Source organism: Eretmochelys imbricata, chromosome 9, assembly GCF_965152235.1.
Source record: "Eretmochelys imbricata isolate rEreImb1 chromosome 9, rEreImb1.hap1, whole genome shotgun sequence".
In the NCBI taxonomy this organism is placed as follows: Eukaryota; Metazoa; Chordata; order Testudines; family Cheloniidae; genus Eretmochelys; species Eretmochelys imbricata.
The window spans coordinates 62,942,866-62,961,765 of NC_135580.1; the positions used below are offsets into that span (position 1 = coordinate 62,942,866).

An 18,900-nucleotide genomic window follows, 5' to 3' on the forward strand; every position below is an offset into this window, starting at 1 on the left:
GTGTGAGTTAACTGTGATTAATCGATAACCCTAGTTAGAATGGACTGCAAGGGTCATCCAGCCTAACCCCCTGCCAAGATGCAGGATTTGTTGTGTTTAAACCATCCCAGATAGATGGGTATCCAGCCTCCCTTTGAAAACCTCCAGTGAAGGAGCTTCCACAACCCCCCTAGATATCTGTTCCATTGTCCTAGTGTTCTTACAGTTAGGAAGTTTTTCCTGAGATTTGATCTAAATCTACGATGCTGTAGTTTGATGCATTGCCTCTTGCCCTGCCCTCTGTGGCAAGAGAGAACAAATTCTCTCCACCTTTTTTATGGCAGCCATTCAAGTATATGAAGACCGTTATAATGTCCTTCCTCCTTAATCTCCTTTATTTCCAAAATAAACATACCCAGGTCCTTCAGTCTTTGCATTCCATCCCTTTGTTCATCTTTGTCATTTGTCCCGGGACCCTTTCCAGTTTCTCTGCATTCTATACAGAGGTGACCCCAACTGGACACAGTATTCCAGCTGAGGCCTAACCAGCCCTGAGTAGAGTGGGTCTATCACCTCCCGTGACTTGCATCCTATGTCTCTGTTAATGTAACCTAAAATTGCATTTGCTTTTTTTGCGACAACATTTCATTGCTGCCTCATGGTGAGGTTGTGATCCACTAGAACTCTCAGATCGTTCTCGCTGCCAAGCCAATTATCCACCACTCTGTATTTGTGCGTTAGGGAAGTGTAACACCTTACATTTGTCTGTTAATTTCATTTTATTGGCTATAGTCCAGTTCTCCAGTTTATCAAGGTCCCTCTGAATTTTAGCTCTAACCTCCAAAGTGTTTGCTTACTCTCCCCCTAGTTGTGTGTCATTTACAACCTTGATCAGTATGCTCTCTATTCCTATATCCAAATAATTAATAAAGATGATAAACAACACCGGCCCCTGAATAGATCCCTGTGGACCCCACTTGAGATTTCCCTCCAATCTGATATCATTTGATTAATGGCTACTCTTTTGTTTGTGGTTATTTAATCAATTATGTATCCACTTAACAGTAGTTCTACCAGACCTGCATATCTCCTGCTAACTTATCAGAATGTTATGTGGGACTGTGTCAAAAACCTGGCTGAAGTCCAGGAATATTATGTCCACTGCATTCTCCCTATCCACCAAACCAATTACCCTGTTAAAGAAGGGATCAAGCTGATTTGGCATGATTTGTTCTTAGTAAAGCCATGCTGGCTGCTAGTGATCACCCCTTCATCCTCCAGGTATTAGCAAATTGAATGTTTTACACATTGCTTTAGTAGCTTCCCAGGCTGACTGGTCTATGCTTCCCTGGATCCTCCTTTTTCCCCCTCTTAAAGATGTCCACTGTGTTAGCCTTTCTCCAGTCTTCCGGGACCTCTCCTCTCATCCATGCATTTGTAAATATTATTGCCAGTGGTTCCGAGATTTCTTCAGCTAATTCCTTCAGTACCCGCGGGTGAATAGTGTGTGGCCCTGCTGATTTCAATTCATTCAAATTGGTCCGAAGATCTCTGTTGTGTTCTTTATTTATCACGATCTACACCTTTTGCCCTTTATTGTCTGTTGTAACTTTGCGAGGTGTCCAGTCACGTTATTTTTTGTGGGAAGACTGAAGAAAAGTAAACATTGAGCTGCTCCGCCTTCCTATCAGTTGTTACAAGCTCAACTTTCCATTGAGCAGCAGACTCTCACTCTTCCTGTAGCTACTTAACTTCATTGCAAAAAATGTAATAAAACAAGCCATGTTCATTGTGTTGCTACTCGCAAACTCAAAAGGTTCCAGAATGTTTTAAATCAACTAATAAACTAACAAATTGCCTGCTGTCTTAGTTGGGTTATAGATAGAAACTGTAGTCAAATATCTCAGCTAGTATATTGTAAATATACTGTATCTTCTGTAAATAAGTTTGGAAAAGTGTTTTATTAAAACTATTGATCATTTTACTAATCCTCAAATTAAATGTTTTATGATTGTGATCTGTGACTGAAAACCCATGCAACTCTCAAGTATCATGAACCTGTGGCAGGTTCCAGGCAGGTTCTGTGCGGAACATCTAAAGCAAACCTGGTTTATGATTATGTAATATAGAAATGTTTTGTTGTGTTATAATTTTTTTGGCTTTAATTTTAAAATACTTTGCTGACTGTTCTATACCCGTACACCCAGTGCCAAAGATGCAATATGACCCCATAAGTCAACAGAATATATTTTATAAAACTCAGTTTTGATCTGTAATATAAAGGCTGGTAAACGAATTAGGTGGCCATAGGATTCCAAATATGAGTGGGTGTTTGAGATAAGCTAATTCCCTGGAGCTTGCGTGGAGTCATGGGGGCTGAGCTTTGTGTAGCAGCTTTCCAGTACTGAAGTCTTATGCCGGACTAAGCTAACAGTCAGGCTGAACTAGCTGCAGAACAGGTTATAGACTGGTTTTAGATGTATTAATATTTTGCCTCTTTCTCCCCTGACCCACATTTCCATGCATTTTTCTGGCCTCAGAGCAGGGAGGGAGCAGGCTGTGTGGGCAGCCCAGGCTAGGAGTGAGTGTGCTGGGGAGAGAGGGGCTGGACATATGCACATTTCCTCTATCCATCCTGCAGATTTGTTCTGATGCAGCCTGTTCCATGGACCCATCCATGCTGGGGAACTCCCTTTCTCCTTCTGTGCACCCCATAGAAGTGCCCAGAGAGAACAACTCGGTTATTAATCAATAAAGATTGATTATCTCTCTTGCTTCCCCAGGTACTGCTGATCATAGAATATCAGGGTTGGAAGGCACCTCAGGAGGTCATCTAGTCCAACCCCCTGCTCAAAGCAAGATCAATCACCAATTTTTGCTCCAGATCCCTAACTGGCCTCCTCAAGGATTGAACTCACAACCCTGGGTTTAGCAGGCCAATGCTCAAACCACTGAGCTATCCCCCAGTGTGTCAATAGCACCCCCTACTGCCTGAGAAATAAGAGTTGGAGATGGGCTTTCAAGTGCTTTAACACTTGGTGACCAAAGACATCATAACAACCACTAAATAACTATCCCAGATTTAACATGACATTTTTTGTTCTATCATCGATTATCTGGGGTTTGGAAAGGGTGGAAATCGTGTGTGAAGATTAGAAATTGCTCTAAAATCTACCTAAAACATCTGGGTGGTTATTCTCTATAGTGCATGTTTAGCAGCTTATTTCCGAATCACAGCCCATCCTTGTACTTCTAAAGACAATTCCAGGATGTTGTTCTCAGTGGGAGGGAAATACCCGTCTGCTTTGCTATTAATGAAATACAAGGCAGTTCAGGTTAAAATGATACACTCTGTGTCTCAGAAACATACTGATCATTAATTGGTTAACCTCACAGGGCTTGTAAGTCTCAGGAGGCGTGTGTGGGGGGGTACTTGGAGCTCTGGTGGGCAGCGGGTCAGAAGGGGTGGGTTGGGGCGGGGCCTAGGGCGATCAGATGTCCTGATTTTATAGGGACAGTCCTGATATTTGGGGCTTTTTTAAATATGGGCTTCTATTACCCCCCACCCCCGTCCGGATTTTTCACACTTCTATCTGGTCACCCTAGCGGGGCCTCAGGCAGAAGGGGAGGCTAACCTCCCTAAAGGGGGGGTGTCATGCCATGCGCCGCCCATGTCTATCCAACTGTATGGTGTTCTACCAGGGGACATAGCTCAATACATTCTAGCATAACTAGATGAGAAAGGGTGTGCTGTGCCCTCTACTGATAAAGCAGCAGTTTAGTAACAGGCAGGAAGATATTTGTCTCTGATCCCTGGGTCCTCTCTCTTCCATCCTTTGTTCCCGCAATGGCCACTCTGCTCAACCCCTTGTACTCTCACTGGCCAGAACTTACTTCCAACTTGGAGTAGCCCTCCCGGTCACCAGTTGCTAGGGCACCCAATCTCCAGGCATGGGGTCCCAGCTGCTAGGTTAGGTCAAACCTGATCCTCTGCAACAACAAACACGCTCTCCTACCACCACATTAACAATGCAGCACACAGTAGTCTTGCAAACCATTAAGAAAATCCCCCTGCTTTGTCACATCTCTCATCCCTTCGTATCTGAACTGAGCAGGGTCACTTCAGGTGGAAGTTCAGGTGCCCTTTTCCATAACAGCGCATCAGCTATAACATTTGAACTCCCATTAACACAAACTGTCTCCATATCATAATCCTAGAGGATTGGACACCATCTCAGCAGCTTGGCATTAGCCATGTCAGAGGAGAGTGGCCTGTATACACAGTAACACACCACTGATATCGATACAGCTGCAGCTTTTTAAGAGCCCACACCATGGCCAGACATACTTTCTCTATGGCTGCATAGTTCTGCTCCTGGGAAAGCAGTTTCTTGCTTAGCTCCATGATAAAGTGATGATAAAAGTGCAGAATAAAAGACAATTGTGTGAGTGTGTCAAAGTTTGTGTAGTATTCTCCTTGCATTGTAGACACACACGGACAATTTTGCTCACCATGTGATGGGGATTACCTGCCCCACATTTAGGACCACAGCCTGCAATGACCTCTATGTGGCTGCAGCATTATTGTGCCTCGATGTCAATAGGTGCAGGGATCTGTCCATAGCAGTGGCTAGGACACACCTGAGAAGTGGCAGATCCCTGTCAAGCAGAGGGGTGACAAACTCGGGGTCCCCTACATCCTGCACGGGTACCAGGGACCTGCAGGTGTAGTGTTAATTCCAAGATCTGGGCCTAAATCAGGCAGACAAGGGGTTCCTTGCAGGTGCATTGGGATTCTCAAGCCTGCCTGAGAGGATTTTCCCCTGTGCCGCAGTCACTTCACACGGGTATTACTGGTGCAAAGTGGCCCCCTGGGGCCCCCATTAGTGAATCCCCCTACCTGGCACAGAGTTGGCACTGCATCTACCTGTCAGATGCTCTGGGTCATGCAACCTTCTAGGGCGGTCCGAAGGAGGGTAAGGGAGGATGGAGGTAGCAAGAGCCATGGCTTGGCTGGTCCAGTTCCCCAGTACCTTGCCACTGCCACAAGTCCCCGAGAAGCTGTAGCAGCAGGGCAGGTAAATGAATGCAGCCCAGGAGCTAAGTCAAGTCCCAGCAATGCCTTAATAGGAGAGGTGCAAGCTACGGCCCCTGTCTCTGCAGAAGCCCTAGTGCTGCTGCAGGGAACAATTCCACATGTGTGTAAACGTGATGATTCTGGAGCCCCCCATGCAGAACAACCTACCCTCCCCCATCTTCAACAGCGTGATTTGCAAAGCTAATCCAAAGTCTTTTTAAAAACAGATTGAATCCTACATCTGCGTCTGCCAAGGAGTCTAGACCAGCAGTGGGGCATGCCTAGTGCAGCACTGGCAGACTCCAGTTTGCTGGAACATAGGGCCTGACTAAGGCAAGCCCAGGGAATAGCCTCTAAGTGGGGCTGGGGCGTTGGGTAGCAAAGAACTGCTGTATTGGGCCTCGTCTCATCTTCCAGGGGTGGCAGCAAGGCCCACACCTTTGGGAACAGCAGGCATGACAATGGCAATCCCTTCTCTCGCCTGTACTTACCCTTGAGCAACTGCTCTACAAACTGAATTCTCCCATATGAACATTTGTTTCACAGCTTTTTGAACTCGTGTGGACACATGCTGCTGCATTGTTTCCCACCGGAAGCAGCAGGCTCGGGGGGAGGAGGGGGGTGCTTTTTACTCTCAAGAACGCTCGCTATCGCTCTGAATATGCCATTAGCTGACAGAATCTGCAGCACTGCATTAAACTAGTCCCTTCTGGGTATTTTAAGCTGCTACTCAAGTCATACCCAGGCAGGTGCAAATTTTGGCCAAGGAACCAAATAAAGGAGCTGCTGTGAGGAGACTATAAACATGATAGAAATCCTAACGAGAGGTACTCATATTGGTACAGTATATTGGTGGGCTGTATGATGATTCTACACTTATAGTGACCACAAAGTAGCTAGAACAAGTACAGTGATGTAGGGCTACTAGTTCGAACAATGGTCGTGTGTTTAACTGGATCATTTGTTGATACAGTTTCTTAATCACATCCAAAATCTGGTAGACTGATTTTTGCCTTTTTGGTTGAGTAAAAACACATTTAAAAATAAAATATAGGGCTCTGTCATATTTTCGGCGGGATTGTGGGCATGCCATTTACACTGGGTTCCTGGAGCATAAACTTGCTCCATACATGACAGTATAAAGGTACACCTCTCCTCATCACTAAATCCGCACCAACCAGTAAGGTGACTACGAAAAAAAATCAGTTCAGTGCTCAAGCAATACGTCAGAGCTTTCACTGGTGGGGGGAAGAGGGAAGGAAAACTCTCCCCCCCCCCACTTTATTAACGTGCCACTGGTTTTCATATTTTTATTTTTGAAAAATGAGAATGTTGAAAAACTCATGATGGGGTTCATGATGCAGTTTTCATTCTTTGGCCCATCATTTTTTGCAACAATTTTGTTTTTTGATGTGAACATTTTTTAGCCAGCTGGCTCTTTTAGTAAAGATGGGGCTCCTTTGGCCCAAGAGGAAGCAATCACGTCCAGAACCAGGCTGTTGGCCTTTAAGGGCACACATGATCAGTTTGCTAGGCTGTACAGGCAGGAATGAGTGTATGAGGTTTTTGAGCTGGGCAAGGGCTGCAGTGTTGAGCTACTTTACTGGCTGTGCTAATTGTACAGGTGTTATTATGCTACTTATCAGGGGGTAGCCGTGTTAGTCTGTATCCGCAAAAACAATGAGGAGTCCGGCAGCACCTTAAAGACTAACAGATTTATTTGGGCATAAGTTTTTGTGGGTAAAAAAACCCACTTCTTTAGATGCATGGAGTGAAAATTACAGATACAGGCATAAATATACTGGCACATGAAGAGAAGGGCATTATCTTGCAAGTGGAGAACCAGTGCTGACAGGGTCAGTCAGGGTGGATGCGGTCCACTCCCAAGAATTGATGAGGAGGTGTCAATACCAAGAGAGGGAAAATTGCTTTTGTAGTGAGCCAGCCACTCCCAGTCCCTATTCAAGCCCAAATTAATGGTGTTAAATCTGCAAACGAATTGTAGCTCTGCAGTTTCTCTTTGAAGTCTGTTTTTGTTGTTGAAGGATGGCTACTTTTAAATCTGTTCTAGAATGTCCAGGGAAGTTGAAGTTTTCTCCTACTGGCTTTTGTATGTTACCATTCCTGACGTCTGATTTATGTCCATTTATTCTTTTACGTAGAGACTGTCCAGTTTGGCCAATGTACATGGCAGAGGGGCATTGCTGGCACATGATGGCATAGATCACATTAGTAGATGTGCAGGTGAATAGCCCCTGATGGTGTGGCTGGTGTGGTTGGGTCCTGTGATGGTGTGGCTAGAGTAACTATGGGGACAGAGCTGGCAACGGGGTTTGTTACAGGGATTGGTTCCTGGGTTAGTGTTTCTGTGGTGTGGTGTGTAGTTGCTGGTGAGTATTTGCTAGACATTGTGTTGACCTTGATTGGCTGGGAAAACAACCAGCAGCTGTGGCAGAACTTTCTAGTCTTTACGGTCACCGTCCTTATTTGTTACCTAAGTATAGAAATTAGGAGTGGGGGCGGAGGGGGACATTGGTTGAGCCAACGATTGTGTTTGAATTATGAAGCAGTGGGTGAAGTCAGGAAGAGCACTACCTTTTCTTTTGCTTGTGGACATGGGCGGCAGGTGAACCCCTGCCTTCGGGCAGGCTAGCTCGCTGGCTCCAATCCTTCTGCCTGAGGCCCCACCTGCTGGCTCTGTCCCTTCTGCCCAAGGCCGCTGGCCCAACCCCCGGGCCGGCCTGAGCCAGCTTCAAGGGCGAGTGAGGGCGGGGCCTAGACGCAGAACGTGGGCCTGGGTTAGGGGAGGCTTAGCCTCCCTGGCCTTTGATACCCGCTGCCCCGCATGTGGAACTTGCTGTCACCAGCATCCCTGCCTTGTCACCTCAGATCTAACCACTGAAATATGCCTACTTCTTAAGACTGTTCATAAGCTGAAACGGCTGCATAATGAGGCGGCAGACTCAGGCTCCAATTCAGCAAACCATAGTCTTACGTGCCTTGCTGAAATCTATATAGACTGTTGTACCAGGGACTCCATAGGCGCTGGTTGGCTTCTGCATAGAATTTATAGTGCTGGCTTTGACACCAAAGTCCGAAATGGCCTTGAACCTGCTGACATGAGAGCCCGTCGCTCTCCCAGTGTAGCCTTGCCACAGATGCGGTCACTCAGAGCTGCTTCAGCTGGCTTTTCCTCTGTTAATGGAGAGAGACAGGCAAGCAGTGCATGTTCATAGAATCATAGAATATCAGGATTGGAAGGGACCTCAGGAGGTCATCTAGTCCAACCCCCTGCTCAAAGCAGGACCAATCCCCAACTAAATCATCCCAGCCAGGGCTTTGTCAAGCCTGACCTTAAAAACCTCCAAGGAAGGAGATTCCACCACCTCCCTAGGTAACCCATTCCAGTGTTTCACCACCCTCCTAGTGAAAAAGTTTTTCCTAATATCCAACCTAAATCTCCCCCACCGCAACTTGAGACCATTACTCCTTGTTCTGTCATCTGCTACCACTGAGAACAGTCCAGAGCCATCCTCTTTGGAACCCCCTTTCACGTAGTTGAAAGCAGCTATCAAATCCCCCCTCATTCTTCCGTAGACTAAACATCCCCAGTTCCCTCAGCCTTTCCTCATAACTCATGTGTTCCAGTCCCCTAATCATTTTTGTTGCCCTCCGCTGGACTCTTTCCAATTTTTCCACATCCTTCTTGTAGTGTGGGGCCCAAAACTGGACACAGTACTCCAGATGAGGCCTCACCAGTGTTGAATAGAGGGGAACAATCACGTCCCTCAATCTGCTGGCAATGCCCCTACTTATACATCCCAAAATGCCATTGGCCTTCTTGGCAACAATGGCACACTGTTGACTCATATCCAGCTTTTCGTTCACTGTAACCCCTAGGTCCTTTTCTGTAGAACTGCTGCTGAGCCATTCGGTCCCTAGTCTGTAGCGGTGCATGGGATTCTTCTGTCCTAAGTGCAGGACTCTGCACTTGTCCCTGTTGAACTTCATCATATTTCTCTTGGCCCAATCCTCCAATTTGTCTAGGTCCCTCTGTATCCTATCCCTACCCTCCAGCGTATTTACCTCTCCTTCCAGTTTAGTGTCATCTGTAAACTTGCTGAGGGTGCAATCCACACCATCCTCCAGATCATTTATGAAGATACTGAACAAAACCAGCCCCAGGACCGACCCTTGGGGCACTCCACTTGATACCAGCTGCCAACTAGACATGGAGCCATTGATCACTACCCGTTGAGCCCGACGATCTAGCCAACTTTCTATCCACCTTTCATGCAGCCCATAACTCTTTAATTTGCTGGCAAGAATACTGTGGGAGACCATATCAAAAGCTTTGCTAAAGTCAAGGACTAACACTGCTTTCTCCTCATCGACAGAGCCAGTTATCTCATCATAGAAGGCAATTAGATTAGTCAGGCATGACTTGCCCTTGGTGAATCCATGTTGACTGTTCCTGATCACTTTCCTCTCCTCTAAGTGCTTCAGAATTGATTCCTTGAGGACCTGCTCCATGATTTTTCCAGGGACTGAGGTGAGGCTGACTGGCCTGTAGTTCCCAGGATCCTCCTTCTTCCCTTTTTTAAAGATGTTCCATCAGGCCACTTGATTTTTGGAACTCACACTCTTGCTTCCAGACTAATGTGTTCTGCAGCATACTGGAAGGTGTAGCTATTTGTTTGAGCTTTTGAGACCGGATGGTGAGCTGGGATGCATGGGATTAATTTATTACTTGATGACTCCTGGTTTATTGAGGCTGGCTGGATGCTCATAGTGTGCTTTATAATGGGGTGGCCAAACTTACTGATCCTCCGAGCCGCATATGACAACCTTCAGAAGTTGGAGAGCAGGTGCGTCCCACGGGGCTGAAGCCCCAAGGCCTCCCCTTCCCATTGCCAGAGGCAGTGTGTGGGGGGAGGCATGTGGGGTCATGTGCCTCCCCATATTTTCTCCAGGGTTTGCTGGACCAAATCAGTCTCATGGTGACACCAGGCCCTCTCTCTGCTCGGCAGCTGCTGGAGCCGGCAAGCTGGGACCTGCAGCCGTGGGGAGAGGCAGCAGCAAACAGCTGGGAGCTGCAGGGAGAGCTAAAGCAGCGGCCCCTCCCTGCAGCTCCCACCTGTTTGCTGCTGTCTCACCATGTGGAACTAACACCTGGGAGCTGCAGGGAAAGGCCCCTGAGGGTGAAAGGGGGCATTCTGGGGCAGAGGAGGGAGACAAATCTTTAAATTGGTCCCACCCCCCTCAGCCAGCACCGTCGTCTCTGCAAAGCCCCTAGCCCCACTACAGGGCAGAAGCCCTGAGTTCTCCGCTCCCAGTCTGGTAGGCGGAGAATGGGAGAAGTCTGGGGGGCTCTGTGAGCCGCACTTTAACTGTAAAAGAGCTTCATGTAGCTCACGAGCCGCAGTTTGGCCACCCATGCTTTAAGATTATAAGTTCTCAGACTTATATTCTCTCTCGAAATATATTTTCTATTTGCATAATACACGGGCACTTAAAGTTATTAAAAACCTATCTCCATGCTACAATGGGAAACAGAGCTTGTAACACTGAGGCTGAAAATCATAGCATAGGGAAAAAGGGATTGGGCTGTGTGTGTTTTGGCCAGGTTATGTTTACAAAGTGTGGTTGCTAGAGAAACTTGAATCTACATGAGTCCTTAACCCTGGCAGCCCAGTTTCCTTGAAAGCCGTGTGAGCGAAGCTCACCTCTGTGCAGAGTACCAGGTTAAGTGCACTTAAGAACATTTTGAAACCAAGGCTGGCCCTGGACTGAAGTGAAATATGTTTTTTCTTAATGCCTTAGCAGAATTAACAGCTTTGTTTGGAAAGAACTGCTTCTGGCCTCCCAGGGTCAAAAGGAGTGCTGCAAACAGGAACCTGCAAGAAGAGGGTTCCAGGAAGTTCCTGACAACTGGGAGAATAGTCCATCACCTGGTGATGCTGCAAGAACCACCGCAAATCCCTTCATTATGGCATATAGTGGCCTCATTCCAGCTACTCAGTTGCCTGTCACAGTCCCCTGCATAGGCTTTCCATGCCTATGGAGTGTGGTGGTGGGGAATTTGGCTCTATGTATTGGAGAAGGATATAACAAAATTACATTTAAACCCAGTCTAATGCTTCATCTGCTGGAGAACATGTGTTGCAGAACCTGCAGGAGGAGACCAATGTGTAGTTCTTCTGTTCCTACTCATATGGGGATCCAGAAGGCTTGTGCTCCAGTGTCACAGCGGGTCTGTTGTGTAAGGTGTTGGGATATTGTGAGCCCTTCCCCAACCTCCTTCTGAAAGCAGCTTTTCAGTCTGCATACTGCACAGCCCTAGGAACCTATTCTCTGAGAAATCAAAACATTCCCAGACTTTGTAAATCTCTGTTGGGTGTGTTTGCACCTTGAGGTGGCCAACAGCTGCTCTCCAACTGCAATAAACATTCTGTGTCTGTTTGAAAAAACAAACTTGGGGAAAACTTTTCCCAGTTTGATCTGTGAGTGGTTCAAGCAGCCCCAACTTTCACTGTCGAAGCCAAAGGCAAGAAGTTTCTCTCCCACCTGGACCTCCCTTGTTTTAATGGGCTGGAAAAAGCACTCATAGAATATATTTTCCAGCTATGAATGGAATATGGCCTAAGGAGGAGTGAAGGCTGCTAGTAGGGGTAAAATCTTAAACTATATCTGATGAATGAGACTCTGTAATACACATACAAGAGTCACATTCATCAGATCTAATTCAAGAATTTCACCCCTACACTGGCAGCCTTCACTCCTCCTTGTTCCATGTGCCATTCGTGGCTGGAAAATACAACCCCAAAATTAACATGATGTGATTCCTGTTGCAGACTGTTCATGTCTCGATAGAATAAAAAACCTAAACACTGGGGCGAGGCTGAAATGTAAACATTAAAGACCAGCCTCTATTGCACCAGTCCTGTTGCTGTTGCTGTGATGTCAATGGCAAAAGTCCCTGGGTCGTTTGTAGAGAGCTCAGCCTTTAAAAAGCTCACAAAAAGTCCACACAGCATTAGTTGTTTTTAATAAATGCAATTACAAGAAAATGTAGACGTACTTTTCTTCCTTTCCAAAGAGCAAAATGTTAAGCCCTGATTCTGATCTCCCCAACATTACACCAGTGCAGCTCTGGTAACTTTGGAGTTACTCCTTATTCACACCAAAGAAAGAACAGACACAGGCCATTGCTGTGTTCGCAAAGAAAATAAAAATATTTAAATTTTAATACTTGTGGTACAATAGCTCTGCTTGGGACTTAATATTGTCACAATAATGCATAAAGCAAACACATGAAAACTTGCAGCTGTGGTGTTACAGCATTTGCTCACACAAGATGCTAAATGTACCCAAGTCACGTAAAAATACAAAGTAACCATTGTCCAGTTTTACTTATAGGTGGAAACAATGTGGTACTCACCACTTCTATACTTTAGCTTTGACAATGTGATTTCTATGTAAATAAATTAGTTTTTTCAAATCTATGTAGACTTTTTTTTTAACGAATATTCAAATAAAATGTCATGCTAACACTGCGTATCATTGTAATTTGTACATACTGTGAATGAAAACCCAATCAAAAAATCAGACTACAGACAGCTAGCTTTATCCCCCACTCTCCCCACCCACCACCACATCAGTGTCAATGGAATGTCCTTTCTTTTTCATTTTTAGGAGGAAAAACAAAGTCAGGTTGGGGTCATGTACAATACAGTCATGTACAGCAGTGGTTCTCAAACTATGGGCGCTGCTTGTTCAGGGAAAGCCCCTGGCGGGCCAGACCGGTTTGTTTACCTGCCGTGTCCGCAGGTTCGGCCGATCGCAGCTCCCACTGGCCGTGGTTCACCGCTCCAGGCCAATGGGGGATGCAAGAAGTGGCGGCCAGCACATCCCTCAGCCCACGCTGCTTCCCGCAGCCCCCATTGGCCTGCAGCGGCGAACCACGGCCAGTGGGAGGTGCGATCGGCCGAACCTGTGGACGCGGCAGGTAAACAAACTGGCCCGGCCTGCCAGGGGCTTTCCCTGAACAAGCGGCAGCCCTAGTTTGAGCAGCACTGCTGTACAGTACTGTGCGAACTAGTTGCCTGTGGCGTTCCAAATACTAATCCATGGTGCCCTCCTGTGGTGCCTGAGAAAATGATATCAATGTTTAAGGAGTTTCCCACCTGGAGTGGCACTACTTTAATCAGAGAAAGGGGATGGGCAGTAGTGATTGGCAGGCAGGGGGTGGGGTCCAGAGGCGTGGCTGGAGAAGTCAGAGCAAGCCAGAAACCTTTTTGCTGGTGACAAGGGCAAAGAAGAAAGAAAAGTGAGTGGCTGGAAGTCGCAACAGCTCTGAAGGGCTTGAGAAAAGACTGAGCTAACTTTCCAAAGGAATGTCCTACCAAAATGGGGCAGTCACGCTTAGATGACAAAGGTGGGGCTCCAGAGCTAAACCATAAGCCTCTGCTGCTTAAATGAAAAGGCAAAGAGCCAAATTTGTAAAGGCATTTCGGTACCTAAAGATGCCGATAGTGGGATTTTTCAATCTGTAGGCACCTGATTACCATGAAAAATCTGTCCCTAAATCCTTTAGTGGGAAATAGTAACAAACTCAAACCTGTGGGGAACCAGCCAGTAGAGGGCGCTCATAATCCACACTCTCTTATCGTGGGTTACAGTAATACCCAAAAAACATTGTGTAAGGCAGAGGTCCCCAAACTGCGGGGTGCAGTCCCCTAGGGGGTGTGGAGGAACATTCGGGGCGGCGGGCAGCAGTGCCGAGGCCAGCCCCCACAGGGGGTGGGGCGGGAACACCATCCAACCCCAGCTCTGCTCCGACCCCATCCCCTGCCGCAGCCCTGGCTCCCAGCCCAACGTCCGACCCCATCCCCTGCCACGGCCCTGGCTCCCAGTCCTGTGTCCAGACCCAACCCCGGCCTTGGCCCCCAACTGCAGCCCCAGATCCAACCCCAGTGGCAGCCCCCTTACCCCTGTTCGCCTCCCACCCCTGGGAGAAGCTGTGGCCCCGCTCCTGACCCTGGCTCCTGGGGGGGGGAGGGCCTGCAGGCAGAGGTAAAGGGGTTGCAACCCTGAAAATTCGGGGCCTACTGGTGTGGGAAGTGAGATCCACAAAGAGATTTAGGCCTCGCAAGGCTGAGCAGCACACTGCCCAACTTTTAGCTACCTAGAAAAATCACCGCAACACACTGTGCTCGACACAGCCTTGGTAGATGCCTTGGCTCTTGACACACTGCATGGGCAGAGACTGGAGCCCAGGAATGCGCACCACACAAGCCAGCATTCTAGGTGTGGAGTCTCATTGCTCTATTGTACTCAATAACTACAGATACAACAAAAGACAGAGGATGACAAGGAATAGCCAGCATGGCTAAACCAACCTCATTTCCTTCTTTGACAGGCAGGGTGGGGGCTGGGGGAGCAGTAGACATGTTATATCTTATTTTTTAATAAGGCAAATTAAGGAAAGGTGGTTTAGATGAAATTATGGTCAGGTGGGTGCAAAACTGGTTGAAAGACCACACTCAGAAAGTAGTTTCGGTCAGGCTCTGCCTCCCAAGAGTCAGTCATCGTGGATGAGGCTCAGGTCGAAGCTGGATGTCAGGTATGGACTGGGCCCAAAGGAGGGCTGTGGAACTGAGATCTCTGGACAGGCCGGGGTGAGAACAAGGATCACAGTCCGTGGATATGCAAAAACCGTACCGTGGCTGAAGTCCAGGTGCAGGCCACAGCTGGGGAGCTGCTTAAGCTAGCTAATGGGTAATGCTGACAATGTGTCCTGCGCCTTGCCCCTCTCTTGAAGGTAGGCCCTCCCTGCAACCGAAATTTAGGGACTTAGCTCTGCTTTTTGAAGCATGAATGGGAACCAGCCACCTGCAGTCACACAGTTCAGGCACCAGCTCCTAAGGAGTGGGTAGTGCTGTCTACCTGTACCAATATTAGCTCAGTGGTTAGAGCACTCAGCTGCAATGTGGGAGACTCGGGTTCACTTCCCTCTGCTAGGGGAGACAATGATTTGAACAGGGGTGTGAAACCTCTCAGGAGAGTGCTCTAATCACTGAGTTACAAGCCATGCAGATGTGAGGCTCCCTCTACCTTTCCTGTTGAAGTTGTTCCAGGTTGGAGAAATAATGTCAATGATTGGAGCAGGGGGACTCCTACCTTCCCCACGGACTACAGCATCATTCTCCCGGACTACAGCATCATTCTCGCTTGCTAGCTCTATTTAAGCATTTATTCACCATGGTGCAGTGTCCCACATCCCAGGTGAGTGTTGTAACTTCTGGGCTAGATGTTAAGTTATAAGGTAGGCAGCACCACTACCTTGCTGCCAGATTCTAAATGGGCCTTGATCCAGGAGGCATGCTCAGAGGCTCAGTGGATCAGGCCCCACCTTTCTCCCCACAGTTCATGAATCACTCCGGAACTTACGTGGGAGACAGGTCCCACCTCCCCCATTGCATACAGGGAGGCAGCCCAGTGACAAAAACAGGTGCTGAGGGAACTTTTACTCTGAGAACTTTGGTGGTCAGTGAATTTAGACACCTACAGAGTTTGGTGGGAGTTTTATGGAGCCAAAACTGGCATTTAGATGCCTAAATCTGGGGTTTAGGCAGTTAAGTACCTTTGAGGTTTGCACCCAAATCATCTACCTTTTGTCTCTGTCTTTGGTCAATCAACTTTTCAGGAGAGAACGTGAGAAAGAGGATGCCATTTACCTCTGGATGGACAGGAAACAGGGCTCAGAAGTGTTCGGATGGCAGTCTGAAGGAGCTGGGTTTGAGTCTGCCCTAATCAGCAAGGACGTGTGAGCGGAGAAGCCAGAAACTGGCTAGATGGGTACAGCTTGGGTAAGGTAAGGAGCCCTCACCTCGCTGCTGAGAGTGCAGGGAGAGGGGGAGATCAGATTAGAAACAAGACAACATGAGGTATTATTTCTCTCAGTCATTTTACTTATATTACTCCTAACACAGACAAAGGAATACTATAAAAGAAAATTCAACACTAATATAACAGTGACAAAAAAACATGAGTAACATGGCTGACAGATAGGTGCAAGAGCTGAATGAAACTGGAATTATGCTCTGTAGAAGCGACATTAAAGTTGCAGAATCCAACACTGAAAAGTTAGGAAATGCCCAAACAGAGATTGTCCACTCCTGCCCTTCCCACACACACTTCTGTATATGCCCAATAAACCACAGGAAGTCTGTGACAGAGTCTGAAATAGAATCTGTCTCGCTTCAGTCTCAGGCCTCCAATACAAGACAACAGTTCTTTTCTTGCCACCCATCACCTCATGTAGCGTCCACTCTGAGCACTGACTGAGGCAGGAGTCCAGTAGACTAAATTAAAGTAGGCAGTTAAAAACTACACCATTAAAAACCTATGCCCAAGGTGCAGATTTGTGATTACATGGGCAATCTTTCCTCCGGGTATTTATTAATTTGAGTGCCTTTGCAACCTTAATAATCTTCTCATGTAGCTTTCTAGAAGTAATTTTCTAGCATCTAAAACAAACACAATTGTGACATCCTATTAAGCTATACTGACAGCCAGGTGAACTAATGCTAGGGTTTGAACCAGTACAACATAAAGCTATTTAATAGTAACAGCAGTACAGTGGAATGGCTTACATGACTATTTGCTAGCTAGTACAGGAACTATCAGGCGCTATTCCTGGTTTGTGTATTGAGGGTTAATCAGGGCTGGCCTTAGTGAAAATAGTGCCATGGGTGAACTTGTGTTTTGGCGCTCCACCTTCCGCTATTACCTCTGGTTCCTATGGGCCCCCCCAATCACTTCCAGGCCATTACCTATACTTCATATGGAATGTCCACAGGAAAGTCCATTCAATGTAGATGGTTGTCTCCCATGGTCCACTGTGAGTTAAGTGTCCCTTGGTGAGCCACTTACTTTGACTAGTCCCTTCAAGATGTGCTGGCTAACTACCTGGTGGGCATTACCCCAGGAGCAACCATTTGAAATCCAGGTATAGAGCCAATACTCAACTTCAGATACAAAAAGGATACATGCATACAAATAGCATAAACTTATTCAGCAAATCAGAACCTTTTCACAGACAGAGTGTGTACTGGGGAGTGTGAGACTGTGTGTGAGAGAAACAATCTGTGTTGGGGGACAATGAGAGGCAGAGTGTGTGTGTGTTAGGGAAGTTTGAGAGTCAGTGAGCGCACTGTCACTTTAAGTCCCTCCTCCCCCCAGCTCGGCCCGACCCCTTCCCCACTCCCAGGGAAATTTCGCTCCCCCTGGCCCCAGCCTGCCCAGCCCCTGCCACACATAAAGCAGCAGAGCAGGGGTGCAGGCAGGGAGGGACTCGGCTCCGCTCCAGGCAGCGAGTGGTGGGCCGGGCTGCCAGTGACCAACCCCAGCCGCGCTGCTCTGGGCTCCCCAGGGCTGAGGCAGAGCTGGAGCCCTCAGCCGGCCCGCTGAGGAGGGAGGGGCTAGGGGGCAGGGAGAAGCCCGCCGGCCCAGCACAGGGGAGGGGATGGAGAAGAGAGGAGTCCGGCCATAGCCAGCCAGGGGAAGCCCGAGCCCCTTGTGGCGCCCCGGGCATGGGTCCCGTTTGCCTGGCCCTAAGGCTGGCCCTGGGGTAATGGCTAGTCATGCTACCTCCTTGTGTTTTTTCCATCACCAACAAAACTAAGATGGCAAACCCAACTCCCAGTCACTTTGTTACCCTACAGGTCTGGATTCTACAACCAGTCCTGGTAGGAGTGACCTTGTGTAACCTCTTAGTTACAGACATCTGCAAATGAATCGGGGCGGGGCGGGGGGGGAGTTAGATCGATACTCCCCCTGTAAGAGGCCTCTCCTGCTAATCAAAGCTCTGATGTGCAGAGACTTGTTAACCCAAGGCAATGGAAAAGCAGAGTGAATAAGCCACCCCCGTGACCGACGCAAGTTCCACCGACCTAAGTGCTGCTGCGAACAGCGCTATGCTGACAGGAGGGCTCTCTCCACCAGCCACGCTGCGGCACAGCTGCACTGCTGTAGTGCTTATAGTGTAGACTAGCCCTAAGTGTGTTTTCATGAGAACCGTAAAAGGCACCTCTGACCCCAGCCCATCACTTTGCCCAACTTCAAATGCCTGCTTCAGAAACACGGAGGAACTAGAGCGCTTCAAAGAAACAAGGGGAAAAAAAACTCGGTTAACATTAGCAAAAAAGTTCCTATTTTCCCCTCACAGCGCTTTCAGCAACAATGGAATAGTTTTTTACTGAAATTCTGGGGTGGGAGGGGGGACAGAGCCCGAGGCAGAGTCCTGGCAGTGAAAATTTCAGCCCAGGTGGTTAAATGTTGGCAAAGTGTATAAGCAACCAATCACACAGGCTTGCAAGAGGAAGCCTTGGCCGGACTTAGGTATGGGTGTTCCCGAGAGCTGGCCATAATGACGACAGGGTTTCCAAATTTGATTGTAGCTTCTTCCGGATCATTCTTGGTGGCATGAGACTAGGGAATGCTCTTTATGGCTGTTGCAGCATGTCTTCCTCAGGCTCCTGCTGCATCTGCACAACACATGTATGCGCATGAAGTGTGCCCTGCCGCATCCCACTGCTAGGGCTCAGTGCCAGCCTAGTCATGGGACACAGGGGAACTCAGAACTTCCCTAAAACATTCAGAACAGTGGCAAGGCCCTGTACAGACAGAGGAAAGGATTTCAAACCACCTTATTGCTACTTGGATGCCAGCAGCTCCTGGCAATGGTATATCTCACTGAGAGAATGTGTGAATAAAACCGGCACTTTGGAGAAGTTGGTGGGATGTGGTCATTTCTGCTGGAAAACAAGAGCAGCACGGAA

At 47.8% G+C, this 18,900-nt stretch overlaps 1 protein-coding gene across 1 annotated transcript in view; it reads left to right on the plus strand.

Annotated features, from left to right (window-relative positions):
- Positions 1 to 11,103, plus strand: part of LOC144270171 (cell adhesion molecule CEACAM15-like) — a 35,249-nt gene extending 24,146 nt beyond the window's left edge. The window contains exon 7 of the mRNA XM_077826448.1: positions 10,883 to 11,103. Coding sequence (XP_077682574.1) covers positions 10,883 to 11,103 — 221 coding nt within the window. The remainder of the gene's footprint in view (positions 1 to 10,882) is intronic.
- Positions 11,104 to 18,900: the final 7,797 nt, after the last annotated feature.